The sequence below is a fragment of the Stigmatopora argus genome, chromosome 15, assembly GCF_051989625.1.
Source record: "Stigmatopora argus isolate UIUO_Sarg chromosome 15, RoL_Sarg_1.0, whole genome shotgun sequence".
In the NCBI taxonomy this organism is placed as follows: Eukaryota; Metazoa; Chordata; class Actinopteri; order Syngnathiformes; family Syngnathidae; genus Stigmatopora; species Stigmatopora argus.
This window is the reverse complement of record NC_135401.1, coordinates 13,202,681-13,225,870: the sequence shown is the minus strand read 5'-3', so window position 1 is coordinate 13,225,870 and position 23,190 is coordinate 13,202,681. Positions and strand designations below refer to the sequence as shown.

The window sequence follows — 23,190 nt, the reverse complement described above, 5'->3', positions numbered from 1 at the left end:
TTAGCGCACACTCATTCTAATTGAAGCTAACCGGCGCTAAAGGTAGCCCTGCTGGCGTGCACAACAAACATGCACGTACGAATGCGCTGAGGCAAAATAAATATGTCGATAAGCCAAGCGTGGGTTTTTGTGTGTGTGTGTTTGTGTCTTCTGGGACTATCTAGACGCTTATTTCGAAGTCTGTCCAGGAACATGCAAATCTATGCAAATAGCACCCAGTGTGCGTGCGGTTAAAACACAGGCCCGCTTGTATATATCTTATATAAACTATGCAAACACAATCTGTGTGTGCACGTGTGCATAGGTGTGTGTGTGTGTCAGTGTTTACAATCTTGCGAGTTGATGTCTCGACTCATTGCACTGTCAGTGCGCATCCATATGTTTGTAGATGATTGTTTGAGTTTTTTTGTTTTCTCTACAAATGAGGACAGAGTGAAATCAAGAGAGATAACAAAAGAGAGAAGCATTTGTGTTAAAGAGAAATACAACACCTTTATCATGTATATCCCAGTTGGAAGAATGTTGTTGAAGTCTACAGGGCAAGTAGGTATTTTATGGAATTTAAAAAAAAAAAAGTAACCTTGTAAGATTCACATGAAGCATGACTGTATTTTTTTATATACATATTTGGCGGATCTAAGTCGCAATGTGGTGAATCTGCGATGTAGTGAAGTACAGTCATACCTCTACTTACAAATGCCTCTAGGTACGAAATATTCAGGTTACAATTTTTTTTATGTGCAAATGAGTGACTCGAGATACGAAAAATATTTTTTTATATATTTTTTGTCAACAGCACAACTATCACCTTTATTATTTTCTGAATCACATGTAAAAACATGAATATAGACAGAATTATTTTTTTTTCCAATATAGAAGAGATAATGATCAATAAAAGCCACAATTTCCAGAAAGTGGCAGCAGCCATTTTTGCAAGGCCAGACCACAAATGCGAGTACAGTTAAATCTCATTACTATGCCACCTCGTTATCCAGAAATTTCCCGAATACGGGATGAAATAAAGTTTTAAGTCCACCTATGCCACTCTCGCTATTATGCCACTTTTGCTCGGTCCCGACAAAATTCAATAAAAAATAAATGTACTATGCCACCCCCTAATTTCGCTACTACGCCACTATTTTGTGTGTGTGTGTGTGTGTGTTGTACTTTCAAATTCATTTATTTTTCAAATTTAGCTCACAATGTCAGCTCAGAAATGCAAGAAAACCAACTTTACACTGCAGGAGAAGAAGGAGATCATCGATGCTTCGAAGAAGGCGTAGAATCAGTCCAAGCTAACCACGTAGATAAGCAAGAAATGGGGCGTCGAAGTTAAGAGAACCAATCAAAGCTGGAGTTCCATCAAAGCGCATGAAGCTGACGCAGGCTCCAAGACCCAAAGCTTGATGAGGGGGTGCTCAAAATAAGCAAGAGGACAGAATCTGCCTGTCAGCGGCGATCTCATCAAGGTGAAGGCGATGAAACTGGCCGAGCTGATGCACATCCCGGACTATGAGATGCTCAAGATCCGCCAAAAGATGCACCAGTGACAATTTTTGAGAGATTTGGACTAAGCTGATGGATAACATGAGAAAATAAAGCCTTTTTTTAACAATAAAACCGTCGTTACTATGCCACTCTCGCTACTACGCCACTTTTGCTCGGTCCCGACGGGTGGCATAGTAATGAGATTTGACTTTATCCCAGATAGCCCACTCTTCATACTGATATGAATTATATCCATTATCACATGCAATTGGATCAGGTCTATCAATGTGTCTTTGCATGAGTATAATTCACGCCACAAAATGGCAGCGCTTGTAAATTGAATGATTCTTTGGTGTTTGCTGTAGGATTTTCCCCATTAATAGAGATAGAAACAAATTTGACATTTGCATAATTAAATACCTTTTACATAAAGGTTTTTTAAAGTAGATGCTGTATTTCCATTTAAAAATAGGGGCATCAAATATGCGGTCAAAGAAAACAATAAAAGGCAGAATAAAGTAGGATAAAGGATGAGAATATCAAAGCAAAAAGATGAGATAAATTGTTAAAAAGGAGAAATATGAAAATCTCACCAGATGTATGTCCAGGTAGCGTTTGAGCGCATCCAAGCGGGCCGCAGGCGGTGTCCAATCACGCGTGCTTGCTAGGGCCTCCGTCATCCAGTTGATGAATCCATCCAACTGCTGGACAAATTCCTAGACCCCAAAAACATTTGTTGACTAAACAGAGCGGCAATCGCAAAAAAATGTGGCTTTTTGAAGTAGAACAGAAGAGGGTAGAATTAGTTTTTAGTATTGTGAACAGTTTACTGGTTGGATTACATTATTCAAATTAACAAATAATGCCGGTCTTTTTGGAATGGGAAGTCCAAATATATTGGACGTCTTTCAATGTCAATGTCAAATTGATTTATCCTATAATTTTTTAAAGTTTCATTTATTTATAATTTATAATGTATTATGCATGTTTGTAATTGAAACTGGTTACTTTTATGCCTTTGGTTTTCTATAATGCTTTAATATTTAATATAGTACAAAAATATTTTTAAAATTGTTTTTACCCTCAATTGTTGAATAATGTTTTAATTTTTTTATGCTTTAATATGGGTTTTTTTGACATTTTAAGAGACATTTTCAATAGGCCACAAACAAACCGCATAAAAAGAATTTAAAAAGTGAAAATATTCACAATAAATGACAAGGAAAACAGAGAGAATTATAGAGTGAACGGAGACTTACTGCCACCTGCTGGTTGACATTATAATGACGTACGGGAAAAGAATACAGCACAGCAAAAACTTGTAAACTAAGTAAGTTACTTGTGTTGAAAGAAAGTAAATGAATAAATACATAAAGGTAGCGCTACTGGTTTAAATCGTTGACTTCACAATGAAGTCGAAACGAACGTTTTATTCTCTTTGTTTAGAAAATAAAGAGTAGAAAGTACATCTTTTTGCAGCTATAAAAAGACCTAACTCACTCACTTGTGAACTTCATTGCACTCTGATATGTGTGGGGATTTATGACGGTATGTTAATTACAAGTTTGACCCCTGAAGGGGAAAAAAAGATCCAAAAGATCAATAATGTTGGAGAAAAATGTAAATGAAAAATATTGATAAGACAGAGAGGAAGATGAGCAGATGAAGATGATGTTGCGAAGATTAGGTATTGTGAACATTTATTTTTTTATTTTTAAAAAGACAAAAATGAAGGGTTGGCCCGGCGGGTGAGTGGTTACGCGTCGGCTTCACATTCGGGGACGTGTGTTCAAATCCAGATCGGTCTGTGTAGAGTTTGCATATTTTATCCGGGCCCGCGTGGGTTTTCTCTGGGTACCACGATTTCCTCCCACATTCCAAAGACATGCATGGTAGGCTGATTGGACACTCTAAAATGCCCTTAGTCATGGGTGTGAGTGTGCCTGGTTGTCCGCCTCATCGTGCCCCTGCGATTGGCTGGTTGTCCGCCTCTGGTCTGAAGATAGGTTCCAGCACCCCCCGCGACTCTTGTGAGGATGAAGCGGTTTCGAAAATGAATGCATGTGTTCACAAAACAAATTGAAATGTAATGAAATTAAAGACATTTACCGCTTTGTTTTTGTATTTTGTTTTTACACAGCAATAAAATAACAATTGAAGGTACTGAATGCATTGCTTTTTTAGTCTTATTGTTCTATTCTTTTATGTAACCATGCGCCTGACAAGCTCCAGCAACCCCCACAATCCTTTCGAGGATGTGTGGTATAGAAGATGAACAAAGGTACGAGTGTGAGCGTGAATGGTTGTATGTCTCCTTGTGCCCTGCGATTGGCTGGCCACCAATTCAGGGTGTCCCCCGCCTCTGGCCCGAAGTCAGCTGAGATTGACTCCAGCACCCCCCGTGACCCTAGTGAGGATAAAGCGGTTCAGATAATGAGATGAGAGATGAGAAGCCAAAAAATAAAGTCTAATACAAATATAACTGTTTGAATTTTTGCTGTGTTTTGTGTGTTTTATTGTGTTGCTTTGGGTGGAGTCCTACTGCAGCAGAAGAGAAACAGAAGCTGTTGTTCTTGGTCTTCTTCACTTCCTCAATTAGGCTGCTCATCCATCGCCGTGATTACATGCTGCTAATTAAGCGGCTAATCAGCTAATTAGCCGGGAGCACAGAGGAACGACCAGCGTGAGTGCCAGTTTGCAAGTTAGTGCGTGTCTGTGTGCGCGTGTAACTCGATTGCTTTGGTCTGCAACAGCTAATAAATCCAAACTGTGTCTCTTAATGAAGTTGGCTTCGTTCTTTATTGCTGCACAGAAAGCTTTTAAATTATCGAGAGACCTGATGTATATGAAGGCTTTGGGGCCATTTTCTATATTTGTATTATTTATTTGATTAGTCCACAGTGTGTTATGAAAAATGTTATAATAAATTCTATGTAAATAATAACATTCAAATAATGATCCACAACAGGTTACCTCATTGTTGGAATTTGTTAAAATCCATTTAATCTTGCTACCGGGGGGTCCGGTGGGCGAGTGGTTAGCGCAAGGGTGTCAGACTCGGATTGGTTCGCGGGCCACATTAACGTCAGCTCGATTTCATGTGGGCCGGACCATTTTAGATATAATATTTAGATTTTTTTTAAATAAATGGATTAAAAGCCCTGAATATTCAGTTTTTTATAGATCTAAAACAATCATTTTTTAGCTTTTTTATATATATTTTCAGATTTTACAAAATGATTTTTGAATTAAAAACACAGAAAAAAATGATTAAAAAAATTGCAATTATTGATTTAAAAGGGGAAAAAATCAGGAAATTTAATATACATCTATACTCTTCATTTTAATTTGATCCTAAAACAGAAAGTCGGCACTCATGATTTACTTTCCCGGGCCACACAAAATGATGCAGCGGGCCAGATTTGGCCCCCGGGCCGCCACTTTGACACATGGGTTAGCGCGTCAGTTCTGATCAAGGGTTCGATCCCAAGTGGGTCCTCCCATGTGGAGTTTTCATGTTCTCCCTGGGCTTGTGCGGGTTTTCTCTGGGTACTCCGATTTCCTCTCAAATCGCATGAATATGCTTGGTAGGCTGGTTGAACACCCTAGGAATGAGTGTGGGCATGAATGTTTTTCCGTCTCCTTGTGCCCAGCGATTGGCTGGCCACCAATTGTGAGGATAAGTGGGTCGGTTAATGAATGAATTTAAAAAATGTATTGTTCTATTTTATTGTCATATCAAATCATTTGACTAGATATTTGTTTATTGCAATAAAGATTCAAAAAGTGCATGTTTGAAACAAATAACTGATTAAACAGTAAAATTCATTTTGAATTATACAAAAAAACTTATTTAAACTGCAGAACTATTATTTAAAACATTTTTTTTTAAAGGTCACGAGGGTGCTGGAGCCTATCCCAGCCGACTATAGGCACTTGGACACCGGGCCACCTATATAAATATATATAAAATACAATTTAAAAAAATAACTTGTACATTTACTTCCACTTTCATAATTGGTTGTCATTGATGTTGTTAGGGATTGAATGGATGAAGATTAAAAAATAAAAGATGTGAACGTAATATTCTACGATTAAGAGTAAGCGGTCGGAGAGAAAATGAAAAAAGAACGAGGACTCCCAATGCAGTCTCATTAAAAATGCGGTAATTCCTCAGCGTATTGACATTTGGCCATATTCAATAAGACAGATATGACTGATTAGTACACAGCCTCGTCAATAATCTGGCTGCCAATCAAATGCGACCTTTGCAGGTGAGTTGATGAGATGATGGATTATCTAAAAACGCACACAGGCCGATAACAGCGCTCCGATCCATCATAACCGGTCGGTTCTTTGAAACTTTTTAACACTTTCAAAATAAGAGCGAACGTTTTGTCATTTAGTAAGTTGTCTCTGCTTCATAAAAATGTTTAAAACGTTCTTTTCACCCTTACTGGCTCTTAAACAATAATTAGATGAATTAGGAAAAATATTACATGTTAAAATGTAGGCAAAAATGTTCAACTACTCTAGTTTAAAATATTTTTAATGGGATAAGTTCTGAATACAGCCCAATCAATTGGCGGCTGAGTGGTTAGCACGTCGGCCTCACAGTTCTGGGGCCCTGGGTTCAAATCCAGGTTGATCCACCTGTGTGGAGTTTGCATGTCCTCCCCAGGCCTGCATGGGGTTCCTCTGGGTACTCCGGTTTCCTCCCACATTCCAAAAACATGCATGGTAGGCTGACTGAACACTCTAAATTTTTAAAACCATTATGGCCCAAGAGAATACTGTCGCATTATTATGGTTACTATAGTGAAACTCTCTAAGTGAAAAGGGTATTTCAAATTGAAACTATTCAACATCTTAAATGTTTGATTCAAATTCATATATACATTTTTCACGACTATAAGGCGCACTTAAAAGTCTTAAATTTTCTCCAAAATAGACAGGGCGCTTTATAATCTAGTGTGCTTCATATATGGAAAAAAAAATAAAATATGTCATTCATTGAGGGTGCGCCTTATAATGTGGTGCGCCTTATAGTCATGAAAATACGGTAGTTAAATTTATGTTGTCAAAGCTTTACCTCATTGGCATTGGTCTCTCACTATAAATAGCAGCAAACTGACAGCAGTAAATAAAATAGTTCACAAAAATGATTCCCATTAATTAATTATTTTCCCAAACCTAATTTAGCACTCACCTCCATTTTGTTCCACATAGCCGAGTCTTTGTCCTGGCCGATTTCGTCCAAAAGCTGTCGCACTAGAGTTGCACTTCTACGTTCATCCTCCAGGGGCGCCACAGGCCCAAGTGCACGGCCTTCCTCATCTTCTGACAGCAGTTCGCTCAGCCGGCCCGACTCAATACTTTCATCCAATGAGGCACCGATGTCACTGGAGGAGGCGGGGCTACTGCGGTTGACAGGGTTTCGCCTAATTGGACACTGTGGATCAGGGTAGGGGCAGATTAGAAGAAGGCATGGGCCCATCAGTTTCTCAGGGTATGATAACGTTAAGCAAAAATATTGCAGTATCATATTTAAAGCTATAAAAATTGTTATAAAAAAAAAACTTCATCGCCATTGTGAAAATTTTAAATGTAGTTTGAAACAAAGACATATGGATATTTGTGCATTTACTTCAAAGGCACCAGCGCACTGCTTGTTTATGTAGTTTGCAAATGACCAATCATATAACAAGTTGCAAAGCGCAGACCCAAAAAACAGATTATTACCATAATGGCTAGTTTTTGCCTAATCTAATACTATGGCTTTTTAAAACCTTATATCTTCAAACTGGTCATCATCACACACCGGTCCGCCACATACGTTCAATGCAATCCACCCGCCTCTATCAGGTTGAGACTCAGACTTGCGCCTCGGAGCCAGCACGGCAGGAGAGGACAGTAACACTACTGGGCTAAAATCCCAGGCTATCATCGCAAAGCAAAGCACTCACCAGTGGTGGAGAGAGAATGTTGTCCCCATTTTCAGAAGAATCCCAGTTGTCCTGGTTGAGATCATTCAAATCCCAGTCATCCACATCTTGCAAATCATCATGCGTCATATCTTCACGACTAGGTCTCTGCGACAAAAGGAACTCAATTAAGAAGACTGTGGAAGAGTGCTGAGAGACAAAAAGAAATTTCCAACCAGCGCTCGGGCCAGACTCTCTAGGTCGATGGCCAGAATCTCATTCTTGTGGATCTGAGCAGGGAGTGCCAGGAACTCATCGGAGCCATACCAATGCACCCGGTCAAGACTGGTCGCTGAAGAGCCCCGACACGCCTGCTGTGGGCAGAAGGTGTGATTACTCCAAGAAAGGTAAGAAAGTGGACTTGAAAGAAATGACTGCTTACATTGTATCCTCTTTGCTTCCCTAACCAGGATGGCATCTTTCCAGATGGTGGTCTGGGGTCTGACTCCTCTCCACTGGCCTCTAGGTCCGAGGACATGGCATGTTCCCCAGTGGGTGATGGCACCGAGGAATCTGAATCACCATCGCCGTGAGCACAGGGATGTACTCGATTTCTTTTGAAGGCCTTTTCCTGTGTATTCGAGGGCGCTCCAGAAGATTTCTCATCCGTTGTCACCAGACCTTTCTAGAGGTTGAAACCATTAATGAGAAAAAAAAACTTGATGCTGGGTTACAAATCAGAAAACCCAAAAGCTTTAACATACATGTGACACAAACCTTTAGGTTGTGGACATTTTGTGATACAGAGTCCAATTCCAACCAGAACTTGGAATGGTCCAGAGGATCCATGAAAGGATCCATGACAGGGTCCATGAGAACAGCGGTGGTGTTGTGCCTGACTTCGTTCTGGACTTGTATCTGAGATGCTTCTCTGGTGTCCTCCACCTCGTCTGAGGTCAGAGGAATTCTCTTTGGGAAAAACGGCCCGGTGTTCTGGTTGTCACCCGGCACAGAATGCTTTGAAGCCTCACTCTGATTTATGTCTCCTGGACTAGGATGCATGTGGCGTAATGAATCACTAGACGACACTAGTAATTCAGATTCCTCTCCCTTTTCCAAGCCTACTCTCTGAATCTCTTCTATCTCCTGGGTGGCGTCCTCATCCTGGCCCTGGTTTTCACGGCTCTCTGGCCCATCACCAGGACTGTAGTCGCTCAGTTCGTAGGCAGTGATGCCGCAGTCTAGTGAGAAATAGTCCTGGCTGCAACGGATGGTCAGCTGACCACAATCATCGACTTCCGTCAGGGCGTCAAGCCGACGAGTCTGAAGGACAAGAAGAAGTTGGTGAGTTGGGAGCAAGGGAGGGAGAAAGGCAAGGCAGAATTTCGATTGATAGGTAGGTTAGTTGGTCGTTCGGTCGAGAGGCAGATAAACAAAGAGAGCTATCGATCAAGTCATGAGCACAGATTAGAGAGAACACACCTGGTGTTGTTCCCCCTGTTCAGGGTCTTGGCCAAAGGCCTGCAGAATGTCGGTCTGCCCAGTGAAGTTTCCGTTGGGGTCCTGCAGACCCTGAAGGAGGCGCTCCTTCAGGACCAGAACCGAAACCCTCAGCTGGTGCCACAGAAGCTGCACCGTCCTGATTGGTACACAAATACATTAATCATACACAATGTGTTGGGATGTGTGTCCGAGAGTGTGTGTAGAAAAGAGATTGTGGTTTGGTCGCGCTGTTGTGTTGGTCACCTGATGTCTACTATGATGTTGACGGAGTAGGACAGAAGCTTGAGGGAAAACTCAGTCTCCAGGAGAGCGTGGATCTGCTCCACATGGTCAGAGATGTCCTCACAGATATCCTGAATAACACAACGCACACATCTGATCACAATGTGCATGTATTTCAGACATGTGATCATGCTTGCACATTGGAACTTTCATTCTTGTGCCGTGTACTCAATTCCTGCTGTCACAGTAACAGACAACACAATTATTTTACGTGTTGATTGTGAAATTTGTCCAAAAGGTTCTGATCCTTGTGTTCATCATGTGTTGAAGTCATGCCCAGTGGGTCAACTCATAAGTCTTGTGACTAAAAATAAACATGAATGTGCACGTAGATCAGATTGCCTACTTGGTTCTGAGCTCACAGTAGATCTTTAGCCAATCAACGGTGTCTCGGCTCCACAGTGGGCGGGCATTGGCCAGGAGAGAATATGGGTAACACATATTTCCAGATGGGCCAGTGAGGGCCGAGTTAATGACCGCTTGATGGCAGTCCAAAGGCAAGCCATGCACTCAGGTCATCTTACAAAGAGAGTCCCGATCAAATCCCAACCAAAGCCATTTTGTTTCCTAATGCTAACAACATTGTTGTTTCTTATACAAAATCACCTCCAATGATTCCGGAACATACCACAAGTATTATTTCTTAATATTCCACCCCTGTATTGCTAAAGATATCACTTCCATTGTTTCTATAACATAACCCATATCAGCACCCCTTTTTTTTTTAAACATACCACCTCTATTGTTTCCCAAACATTTATTCACTCATCTTCAATGCCAATTTTCCTCATGAGGGGCTGCCAGACCCTTTCCTATCTAGCTAAAGATAGTAGGACAGAGAACACCCTAAATTGGTTGTCAGCCAATCGCAAGGCACAATGAGACAAAAAAAAACATTCATGTACACATTCCTACCTACGGACAATTTGGAGTGTTCAATCATCATGTTTTGAGGATGTTGGAGGAAACTTGAGTACCCAGAGAAATCCTATGCAAGCACGGGGAGAACATGCAATCTCCACACGGGAAGGTCGGAGCCTGGTATTGAACCCTCCACTCTCCACCGTGCTGCCATTACCTAAAAATACTAGCCTATTTTACATCAAGCTTGAAAAATTGAAAAAATAATAATTTTTAAAAAAGCACCCCCGCTTCCCTTGTAAGGAAGGATAAGCTTTTCAGGAAATGATTTTCTACATAATGCACCTTATTTTCCCTAACTATAACATCTCCATCATCACAAACAGACCACATCCAGTTTTTCAATAAACCTATCAGCTTAATTTTCAAAAGCATACCACCTCCATTTTTCAAAACCTCTAGATTTTTCCTCAACATAGCAACTTCATTATTCTCCTCTCTATTACCCTTTAATAAATCACCACAGCAATTCCTGAAATACCAGCTCATAGTATTATTCTTCCTGGACAAACCACCTTCGAATTAAGCCATTCTGGAAACTGATGACCAAAGTTCTATCGGCATCAAATGGAAGCACTTACTGACTTGCAACCTGTCACATCAAAGTACTGCGTGTCTTGCGCCACCAGGGAATCGAACGGGCGCACCCACGCTTTCATCTCGACACACCAGAGTACAAACGCCTGTGCGTCAAAAACGACCCACTGGGAGATCGAGAAGCGCCTGAGGGGGTGTTATGAATTACATTACATTAACACACACATTCGCATTCAAAGTTTGTCATGAAAGTGTGGTCAAGTTGCTGTTAAACACTGATGAGAGCCTTGTTGTGTCTTTTTAATACTTGTTCTCAACACACACAAGCTGCTTTCATATGCTAATAGACACACACACACATCTGTTTAAATTAAGCGCAAGTCTGTTTTTCTCTATCTGAACTCATTTTTAAGATCTTACATCTGTTGGGAGCTAATCACACATTCATACACATATGCACATACATGAAGACTTGCAGACACACAAAATCACACAGAAATGCACACGTGTCAATCAAGCCGCATTGCCGTGGTGACGTTTCTTTGGCGAACTTCAGGTCGTATAGTCGTCATCTACGTCAATATCAAAGACACCAAAAGACATCAAAAGATGGCCATTTCAGCCAATAACCTTCAAACTCCTCCCACATGTCAAATGCGCACACGCGTGTGTGTATGAGGGGTACGCTTCAAAGGTGGTGGGTCCAAGGTTGAATTTTGCAAAGCGATACATTAGGAAAAACTGTCAGAAGGTTGTTCGCATGAATTTTCATGTCAGAATCAAAGCGCAACCCAAAATCTTTGTGATTAACATTGGGTGATTTTCATGGTAACACCCTTCACTCATCAGCCACCATTGACATCTAATCCATTTTGACTAGCTGTCCGCTTTTGACCCCCCACTCAAAATGTAATGGGCATCTCTGTCCGTCAGTGACACTAAAAGCAACAACACCAAAATCAAAACGGAACAATCAAACGCAATCCACAGTAACACAACAATACAACTTTTACCCCAGAAGTATGCAACAACACAATTCAGTACCTCAACACAGGGTAACTATGGCAACAACACTCTGAAAGCAACAGAGTAACAAGGCGTGGTCATCACATGACTTCCTGTCTGGACTTACATAACAAACACAACATTGTTTTCTCACAAATTTTGCAATACACACACAAACACATTTCATGTCCCTTACCTTAATCTTGTGTTTTTTTTCTGTGTTCAAAAATGAGAAGTTGACATGTGGAAGTGGACGCCGTAAACTTCCATGAGGATGACACACACTCAGTCTGACTGTATATGTGTATGTCTAACTGTGTTACAGTTACAGTATGCGCGTTGACCTGCTTCTTCATTGGATGCTGGGTTGGTGGGGCATGGGGGGGGGCAACAGTTGCAAGTTATTTTTGGTGGCATCTCACTAAGACACCTCACACCCAATGGTCAGGGTTAACACATAGTGGTAACAGCAAAACACAAAAAGAAACATAGGCATATGCACTCAAACATATTTTAAAAAATCACACCTTCACATATACAGTACATACACCCCCACACTGTGATATACCCACACTCTAAAACACAGACAGGCACGCACTTAACATGGCACCCCCCCCTTCCACACACAGACACACAAAGCAGAACAAATGCACTCAGACACAAACTCTGACATAAATACGACACAACCTTACACACAAGCAATGTAACACACTACATTCAATGTATTATACACACAATGTAAAACACACACAGAGCAAAAGAACCCAAACATTCTCATTCAGTTTTCTCAGCTCCAGTGCAATGAGAATTTCAGGCCATTCTTATGCTGTGTACGGCATTACTTACATTTCTCACGCCCAAAATAATACATATCAACCACTGTAATTCACCTTCTGACCCGCTTATATCCTCATGCGGGCCACGTGGGTCCTAAAGCCTATCCCACCCAACAACGGGCAGGAAGCGGGGAACACTATGAACTGGTTGTGCGGGGAATATATGGCTATAAAAAAAAAACCATTTACGCACATACTCATACCTATGGAGAATTTGTAGTGTTCCACAAGCCTACCATCCATGTTTTTGGACTGTGCGAGGAAACTGGAGTATCCAGAGAAAACCCACGCAGTAGGCCTGAACGATATTGGAAACAACTGACATTGCGATTTTTGGGGTATTTGGGATATCTCATTTCTGAACCATTTTATCCTCATTAGAGTCGCAGGGGGTGCTGGAGCCAATCCCAGGTGTCTCCAGGCCAGAGGCGGGGGACACCCTGAATCGGTGGCCAGCCGATCGCGGGGTACAAGGAGACGGACAACCATGCACACGCACACCCTCATACCTAGGGCCAATTTTAGAGTGTCCAATCAGCCTACCATGCATCTTTTTGGAATGTGGGAGGAAACCGGAGTACCCGGAGGAAACCCACGTAGGCCCGGGGATAAAATGCAAACTCTACACAGCTGGTGGTGACTTGGATTTGAACCCAGGTCCCACATTGTGAGGCCGACACGCTAACCACGCATCTCCCAAGCCGCCGTGAATAAATATTACGAGAAATAAATAGAAAAATTAAGATATTAAAGTTGTTCTACTGCTTATGTTTAAGTTTCCCGAACCAGAAGACCTTCCAGGTCCCTCGACTTTTGGCAACGTGAATGGTCAATGTAAAAAGAATTGAAATTATAATACAGTTTTTAATTACTATTAGAAATGGACAACAAACCTGAGCAGGTGCAAACAGCGTTCAATCATTGGACAAAACGGTCTGGGTGAGGCAAAAACATGTCTTGCGTGGACAGGGAAACACAAGGTAAAACTCCCAGAAAAGACATCACCAAACACTTCCCTTAAATACACGGAAAAGGGCTAATTATGAACTACAAACAGCTGGCCATGGGAGGAAGGGAAACCAGGAGGGACATAAGAGGTGAGACATACACATCACCCAGACAGCACACACAAGGAAAACACATACACACACACACCTCCACCCAAAAACCCCAACAAATCGTGACAAGAGCAGTGCTAAAGAACTGCATGCGGCAACAGAACCTATGGTTGAGGACCCCAGGTCTAGACTGTTTAATCCAGGGGTGGCCAACTCCGGTCCTCGAGAGCTCCTATCCAATCTGTTTTCCATGTCCCCCTCCAGCAACACACCTGAATCAAATAATTGGGATCGGCATGAAGCTTCTGGAAAGCTTGCTGATGAGTTGATCATTTGATTCAGGTGTGGTGAAGGAGGGACATATGGAAAACAGGACCAGAGTTGGCCACCCCTAACTTTAATCTACAGTGGTACCTCGAGATACGAGCTTAATCCGTTCCGGAACTGAGCTCGTATGACGAGATTCTCGTAACTCGAGCGGACGTTTTCCATTGAAATGAATGGAAAACAAATTAATTTGTTCCAGCCCTCTGAAAAAACACCAAAAACAGGATATTGGATTGGAAAAAATGTTTTATTTCTTCTAATTCGCCATCTATTAACAAAGTAACACATAACTAGTGTTTTAATAGTAATAAAATGTGTTTAATCTAACTAAAATTGGGCAGATTTCGCCGACGGGAGACAGAGACGTTTGGGGGCGTGGGGGGGCGGTCGTTTTTTTCCACGACAACGCACTCGTAAACGGAACAAACAAATTTAAATTAACTTGAATTAATATATACAGACACTCAAACATACGTTTCCTGGTCTTAGGAGAAACTCGTCTGAATTCATCGTTCCGTGCTCGTAGATATTGTTATACATGAAAGATATGCAAAAAAGACCTGGCTTGGTCGCATCACGAAATTTTGATCGCATGACGGGCGAATTATTCGATCGAAATTTCCGCCGTAAGACGAGAATTTTGTATGACGAGCGGTCGTATGACGAGGTACCACTGTATTTGGAATCCACTTATTTTTTTGTTTGTTTTTTGTCTTTAGGAAGGGAAATAATTACAGATAAAATTTTGGGGTAACTTGCGTCCGATTTACATACGCCATCGTCATGTATCTTGTCAAGCTAATTTGCCAGGCTATGAGGTTGGTGTCGAAAGCTGAAGCAAATCCATCTGTCACAAGTAAACTTGAAACACACAAGAATACAGTAATACTACATATATAATAAATCACATTCCATTTAATGTATATTAACGCTATGTCATTTTTTGTATCATTCTTTTCAATTTGATTGTGTAATTACAAAACAGGCAGCGCGGTGCTTTGCACGTTGGCCTCAGAGGTCCCAGATTCCAACCTTCCTCTGTGGAGTTAGCATGTTCTCCCCAGGTTTGCATGGGATTATAGCTGTAATATTTAATAAATATACACGTTTTGATAATTGCCCTTGTGTACAGTGGTACCTCGACATACGAGTGCCTCGACATACGCGCAATTTGAGATACGAGTAAAATTTTGAGCAAATATTTATCTTGAGATACGAGACAAATTTTGATATACGAGCAGACAGCGTTCGCGAGAGGCTGCTCAAACGAACATCATGGGCACTGTCTCTCTCCCCGCAACTCCCTCGTGTAATGTCTCTACGAGCACTTGGCAGAGCGTTGCATTTTTTTGCATGTTTTTTTCCCGTTACTCAGTGCGAATCGTGTATTTCTCATTGGCAAGTGGTCGTGCGTTATCCTATTGTGAGGACATTTGTGTGCATCATTTTCGGAATATTTTGAAGGGAATACAAAAGCAAGCAACCCTCGATAGGTTGCATCTGAAAGTCAGGGTGGATGCGGGTCAAATAGAGCCAACCCGGGAGAAGTAAGGTATCAAAATTTAAAACAAAATTAGAATTAAGTTTAGTGTAAGGTTAGATTAAACTTATTTTTGAGTGTGTCTACATCGTAATCCAAGTTCATTTAAATTTGTTTATGTTACGTTACGAGCGCGTTGCCGTGCAAAAAGTCCCCCCTCTCTGTCACTCTCTCGCTCTCCCTTCCGTGATATCCGTCTAATTTTAGTAATATTAAACACATTTTAGTACTATTAAACCACTAATTATTTGTCACTTTGTTAATTGATGGCAAATTAGAACAAATACAAATGTTTTGCGAATCCAATATCCTGTTTTGGGTGTTTTTTCAGAGGGTTGGAACAAATTAATTTGTTTTTAGTTCATTTCTCTGGGAAACGTTCCTTTGAGTTAAGAGAAAATCGAAATCTGAGCTCAATCCCGGAACGCATTAAGCTCGTATCTCGAGGTACCACTGTACTTGTATTACTTTATAGGCACGAAAAAAAATGTATTGTGGTAGTAATAATGGGGGTGATCCTACTTTGCGGTTTTTCCTTTATCGCGGCCATGTCTAGTCTACATTAACTGCGATATTCGAGGGAATACTGTACAGCCAAATTGCAGCTGTCAGCAAGCAAAATAGCTGAACTTCTACATGTACACATTCAAGTTCCATGATGAAAACTGATCAAATACTTCTGAAACCACAGTTTCATAAGTCAGTAATTTGATCAACCCATCTAATACATTTCTCTCCTGCATCAAGTCGTTGAAAATAAGAAAAATATTTAGCTTCGGTGCATGTGGAAGGGTTTTGTCTGGTGTGTCTGTGCGTGGCCTCGCCCTATCAGAGCAACATTGACTTTCCTCATGCAGCTGTTAGCATTTGGAATGGCATTCCAACACACATGCAGACACACACACACTGGTTCTCCAACAACGTCCTTGAATGGCATTGTGACGGTAGTGAAGTAACAAAAGGCCCAGCTGGCGCAAAGATGACGACATGAGGAAACAGAAAACACGAAGAGGAAATCAAGTCACACCCGAAGGAAAAGAAGGGCAAGAAGCAGGTGGCAAATACTTATTGAGGGTCGGATGATTTCAGACGCAGCACTACTGAAGTCCTAGATTTGAAATGCACGGTACAACATTATGGTACTATGTTCTGAATTTGCTGATTGTCACTGAGGGCAGTAGACGTCCAATTCAATAGGACTGCATACCTGTCAACCTCTGCCGATAACTGCCCCTATAAATGATTATGATTCCCCTTACAAGCCCCCAAAAAACCTTACAAACACCGTACGAGTCGTACGGTGTTTGTAAGGTTATCGGCAGAGGTTGACAGGTAAGGGACTGTGAAAGTTGGCTTTTGACTTACAGTTCAAATGAATTGGACGTTTTTCGCTGTCAATAGCACAGTTATATGATATTTATTGCCAGTCCAAACGGATTGGATTTCTACCGCACAGAGAAACGTGTATTTTGATAAAATCACCACAAGAGGGCGCTATAGCAACAATTACAGTTAGATGCCATATTTAAATATTTAGTTGTATTTGTTTTTTTTACTGTTTTTTATGGTTAGTAATAATTATAAGATTTACATACCACTATTATTAGGGGATTTTGAAGAATAGTTTCATCTAAAAAATGATACGTTTATGAAGTTGTGTCCTTCTACTGTTTGCCAGTAGATGGCGGTAACGAGTTAGCTTCACCTTTCCAAAGGTTATGATTCAATCCAGTCACCTTTATATTATTAACTTCAGCAGTTAGAACTATTACATACTGTATTTCAACTACATCATTTTCAATTACATCAAATTTAAAGCTAACACTCAAATACAATTGACAGTATTATGCATAAAAACATCTAATTTATTTTATATAAACGTTTGTTAAATATTAAAGTGGCCCAAATGAATAAAACAAAAGTGTTGCATAACAAGTGAGAAGTGGTGAAAAGCATGATGGGTATCAACATAAAACAGCCAACCAGCATCTCATCTCACCTCTTCTGCTTATCTTAGGTTGGGGTCACGCAAACCAGCACACACATTTTTTTCATCATGCACACACACATTCATGGACTGGTTAATGAGTTTCTATATTAAGTTTGAATGAGTTGTGAGCTCAAGGCTGGATTGCAAGGAACATTTCAGTGATCAGATTAGAGAGTGGCAACACTGCTAGCCACAAATATTATCATTTATAATCCAAAATCATTTTGAAATAAATCCATGAGTAAAAGGTATTCAATCATTTTTCCTTCATTTTCTGAACTGCTTTATCCGTGGGGGGTGCTGGAGCCTATACCAGCTGACTTCGGGCCAGAGGCAAGGGACAACCTGAATCGGTGGCCAGCCAATCACGAGGCACGAGGAGCCAGACAAGCATTCACTCTCGCACTCATACCTCGGGGCAATTTGCAGTGTCCAATCAGCCTACCATGCAGGTCTTTGGAATGGAGGAAACCGGAGTACCCGGAGGAAACCCACACGGAACATGCAAACTCCCCACAGGTGGACCGACCTGGATTTGAACCCAGGATCCCAGAGCTGTGAGGCTGACGTGCTAACCACTCACGCCGCCGGACCGCCGGTAAAGGTATTAAGCTTAGATTTTTAAAAAAAAGTAAACCAAACCTTAAAAAAAAGAATGTGATTATTTGTCCAAGTAACTGTGGTATCTTATATAACGTGTTCTCAAGGCTACTACTAATATCAAGTCATAAGTAAAGTTAAGAAGTTACTTTTGAACACAGTGACTGCCATTGACGGCAATAAACAGAATTCATTTGAACTTAGACATTCATTCATCTTCCGTACTGCGCATCCTCGTAAGGGTTATGAAAATTGCCCGAGCCTATCCCAGATGGCTTCAAATGAAAAGGCAGACTACACCCTAGACTGGTTGCCACTCAGCCATAGGGCTCACAGAGAGACAAACGGCCATTTGCTCTCACAATAATACCGGCACCAGCGGGAATCGAGCCCACGCCTCCCTGCATCAGCTGAGACATTTCCCGCCATTTATGGCAGAAAGAAAGTTCAAATAGGAAGAAGTAATCTCAGATTACTTTTGTGAATGACTGAACAACACAATCCACTATCCAAATTATGGTGGTATTGTTATTGCTGACCTTGAGTTGCAGCAAGTGCGTATCAACGTGTCTGTTGCGGCCATCTTGTGCCACTGAGCGTGTCAGCTCCGTCACCCTGGCGGCGCTGGCCCGAAGCCACGCCTCCATCTGGGGAAGGTGAAGTAAGACCTGCCAGTCCGCCCCCGCCTGGACAGGGGGAGGCTTCTCATCGCGAGACCTGCCACGGAAGAAGACCATGATGTGACATTATCATTGTGAAAGTCGTCCTCATCATCACTTTAATCATCGTTGTCATTCATCCTCATCTTCATCAAAATGCTAACTTTTTTCAACATCATTAAATTTATCACTACATTTATCCTATTTTAGAGTGTCCAATCAGCCTACCATACATGTTTTTGGAATGCGGGAGGAAACCAGAGTACCCGGAGGAAACCCACATAGGCCCGGGGAGAACATTCAAACTCCACAGGGATGGACCTGACCTGGATTTGATCCCAGGACCCACATTGTGAGGCCGACACGCTAACCACTCAGCCGCCAGGCCGCCCTGAATAAATATTAGAAGTCAATAGAAAAATTAAGATATTAAAGTCATTCTATTGCTTATGTTTAAGTTACCCGAACCAGAAGACGTTGCGAGTCCCTCGACTTTTGGCAATTAAAATACAGTTTTTAATTATGATTAGGAATGGACAACAAACCTGAGCAGGTGCAAACAGTGGGACAGGGGACACACTGAATTGGTGGCCAGCCAATCGGAGGGCACAAGGAGACGGACAATCATGCACATTCACACCCATACCTAGGAGCAATTTTAGAGTGTCCAATCAGCCTACTATGCATGTTTTTGGAATGTGGGAGGAAACCAGAGTACCCGGAGGAAACCCACATAGGCCTGGGGAGAACATGCGAACTCCCCACACAGGTGGACCGACCTGGAATAGAACCCAGGACCCCAGAGCTGTGAGGCCGACGTGCTAACCAATCAAACCACCAGGCCTGAATGAATGAACATGGCAACAAGATTTTTTGGGGAAAACCCTTCTCGTATATATTATTTAAATTTGCACCTTTGTCCCTTAATCTTACCTGCGGCAGGTGTCAGTCCCCACATTCCCATTTTCAGCTTGGGCCGCGCCCTCCTGATCCTCAGCAGGCGTTGCCGTGGTGATCATGGGGAACGGCGACTCAGGGGTCAAAGGTGACAACGCCACCACACTCATGGCGACAAAGACGAGGAAGAGATGATTGACAGCGGATGACGTCGTTCAGGGGCGGAGCCTGGAGACAACACAAACACACAATAGAATTAGGCACAACATTACAGTACTGATGATGTCAGCAAAAGACAAATGGTGAAAATGATAAAGAAAATGTCTAGCTGTTAATTTTACATCACTTTTAAAAGGAAAAGATGTCACTAATTAGCAGATGACACATGATGACATCACCGTGACGTTATCTCAATACAACAAAAGCCTCAATTGACACACACTTGCGCTACACACACAGCCCAGTACCAAAAGACGACACACAAGCAACAGGCTAAAAAAGGGTTGGAAGTGAATGATCACATTTCAGTGCGACTAAATAAATGATCGCTACCAGACCCTCCCATTTCATAAGGATTGGACGTTTACCGCCATTAATGGGAGTGTGAAACTTAAAATGTATCTAAAAAACAGAATAAAAAAGGTTATTGTAGGGGCCCACTGCACTCTAGCACCAGACCCATTAATCGACAGCCATTTAATAGCTGTTTGTAAACAAACATTTGCTCTTTAGTTGGTTCAGTTCAGAGGATGTTGTAATTATCTGTAAACTGTGGCCCTGTGAAAGCCTATGAGACATTTGTTGTGATCAAGGGCTATAATAAACGCAAAAAAATTGACAATACCCCACTTGCCTGTTTAACAAATAGTGAAGGATAAACAAATGTGGTCATAAGTGGGAACGTATTAACTCATTCAAATTTTGCTAATCATTTGTCTTAAAATAAAAAAAAACATTTAAAAAAACTTTATTTGTTTTATTTGTACAATTTGTTTCTATTTTTTAAAAGTTTAATTTTGTTCACTCATTTTTAAATGAACTATTTTACCTTTTAAAAAGCACCAACATATTTCATTTGTTTGCTTATTGATTTATTCATTTTCCATACTGCTTATTCTCACAAAAATTGCGTGCGGGTAGCGCTGGAGCCTGAATTGGTTGTCAGGCAATCGCAGCGCACAATGGTGGAAAATCACCATGTTTTTGGGATGTGGAAGAAAACCGGAGTACCCGGAGAAAACCCACGCAAGCCTGAACGGTCCGAACCTGGGACTGAACCCTTGATCTCAGAACTGCACCAACCACTCGGCTACCGGGCCACCTTGCTTATTTCTTTATTCCAAATTAATCCCTAGTTGATTTTATTCATACATTAAAAAATACCTTTAGGTTTTGAAAAGCCCCTCCTACATTGTATCATCCATTAACAAATTAATATATTGTTTAATTTGGTGCCACGGTGAAAGAATGTTTAGCGCGGCTGTCTCATAGTTCTGAGATCGACGGTTCAATTGCCTGTGGGTTCCGAGTTTTCTAGAGTTTGTATGTTCTCCCTGTGCCTCATGGGGTTTCTCCGGGCACTCTGGTTTCCTCCCAAAAACATTAATGGCACGCTGGTTGAAAACTCTAAATTGCCACTGGGTACGAGTGTGAAGGGAATGGTGGTCTGTCACCTTGTGTCCTGCGATTGGCATGTCATCAATTCAAGGTGTGCCCCGCCTACTGCTCTAAGTTGGCTGGGATAGGCTCCATCACCCCCGCAACCCTTATGAGTAAGGTAAGTGATTAAAATATGCGATAAGAATGAATACGTTTTGGTGACCACTCCATTCTTTTCCTCATTTTTAAAATTATATTATGTTTTGAAAACCAGCTTGCACATTTTTATTTTTATTTATGCATTTAAAAAAAAAATACAATCCTATGTTAATTTATTTTCTCCAATATTTTTATTTAGTGGATGCATCAGCCTCACAGCTTTGGGGTCCTGGGTTCCAATCCAGGTCGGTCCACCTGTGTGGGGTTTACATGTTCTCCCCGGGCCTCTGTGGGTTTTCTCCGGGTACACATTCCAAAAACATGCATGGTAGGCTGATTGGACACTCTAAATTGCCTCTAGGTATGAGTGTGGGCGTGAATGGTTGTCCGTCTACTCGTGCCCTGCGATTGGCTGGCAACCGATTCAGGGTGTTCCCCCCGTGGCCCGAAGTCAGCTGGGATAGGCTCCAGCACCCCCCGGGACCCTAATGAGGATAAAGTGGTTCAGAAAATGAATGAATTATATAATTCTTATATAATTCTACAACAATTCAAACACCATTAATATTTTAATCAATAAATTCATTCGTTTACTTTTTGAAAAGCATATTCTATATCATATCATTTTTTACGATTCATCTATAGTTTGAAAAACTGATTTATAGAGCGACCATTACATCTGTGTATTCATGAATTTTTAATTTATTTATAGCGCCCTCTATATTGTTTTACTAAAGAAGCACAAACAAAATGTGCCCATGAAAGACGTCAACAATCAAGTTTAGAGTAGTCTTTAGCTCACATTACTGGAACGGTTACAACATCCAATCAATTCCGACAGGGTGGGGCTGGCACAATTAATCATCCTATGAGTCATTTATCGTATTTTCCCCGCTAATATTGGCAGAATTATGAATCGGCAAACGGGTGAAACTTTTCCCGCACGCAAGCGAGCCCGAAAAGGTGTCGGCCACCGCAGGCCGAGCATCAACAAAGCTAGACACAAGCGGGATGGGGTCACCCCACCCCGGGATGACACGCCATGCCCTTCTGCTCAATGCTCGCCTTCAACTGACCGACGCAACGCTAGCACGCTAATAAAAAATAGATGCGTACATACCACATGTGGCTGGTCAGTGTTTGCTGGAAGCGAGCAGTCGGATGAAAGGATGACGCAGCGGATGGATGGAGGAGGAAGGATGGATGATGAGGAAGGGAGGCGCCTCCCTCCGCCGTCGGGACAGTCCCACTGCGGTGCTAGCAGCCACGATGCTAAGCTAATTCGAAGCTAGGCGATGATGCGGCACCTTCAGGATGGGAGACACGAGCAGAGAGAAAGAGGAGGAGGAGGAGGAGGAGGAGGAGGAGGAAACGGGGAATACTGTTGCCTTGGGAACTGAGAGGATGTGATGGAGAGGGCGGGACTTTGCTCTGATTGGTAGGAAGGAAGTGTCACCCCATTCGTTCTTTTCTTCTTGGGTGCTTCCTGCTGGAAACATGGCAAAAGCAAACACGTAAGTGGAAGTACAACTCCATGGCCTGGGAAAAAGTCTGCCAGACCTCCCAGTTCAATTAAATTGAACATGGATCGTTGTCACTGAAATCAGAACAGCTCATGTTAAATATATTTTTTTTAATTTTAATCGTGAAACATTTACTCATGACGGAATTCTTTCACCCCCCGATGAGTCATCAGCTTATCGTGGTGGTGGTGGGGTTTGCGTGTCCCAATGATCCGAGGAGCAATTTTGTGTGGGGTGATTGGGAAGAACAGCCCCCCTGTTCAGAACCCGACGGGGGTCTTCAATTTTTGGACTTCTGCGCTCGCTATGTATTGTCAATAATAAACACCATGTTCAATTACT

General features: G+C 41.8%; 1 protein-coding gene across 1 annotated transcript in view; it reads right to left on the bottom strand.

The window, feature by feature from the left end:
• Window positions 1-22,674, bottom strand: part of LOC144090121 (A-kinase anchor protein 6-like) — a gene marked incomplete at its 3' end in the record, with an annotated part of 102,834 nt that extends 80,160 nt beyond the window's left edge. The window contains exons 1-11 of the mRNA XM_077621440.1: window positions 22,446-22,674; window positions 19,604-19,795; window positions 18,551-18,728; window positions 9,159-9,268; window positions 8,895-9,051; window positions 8,190-8,735; window positions 7,855-8,097; window positions 7,649-7,786; window positions 7,455-7,580; window positions 6,698-6,940; window positions 2,082-2,204 (exon numbers count right to left, since the gene is read on the bottom strand). Of these exons, the coding sequence (XP_077477566.1) occupies window positions 2,082-2,204; window positions 6,698-6,940; window positions 7,455-7,580; window positions 7,649-7,786; window positions 7,855-8,097; window positions 8,190-8,735; window positions 8,895-9,051; window positions 9,159-9,268; window positions 18,551-18,728; window positions 19,604-19,737 (1,998 nt within the window). The remainder of the gene's footprint in view (window positions 1-2,081; window positions 2,205-6,697; window positions 6,941-7,454; window positions 7,581-7,648; window positions 7,787-7,854; window positions 8,098-8,189; window positions 8,736-8,894; window positions 9,052-9,158; window positions 9,269-18,550; window positions 18,729-19,603; window positions 19,796-22,445) is intronic.
• Window positions 22,675-23,190: the final 516 nt, after the last annotated feature.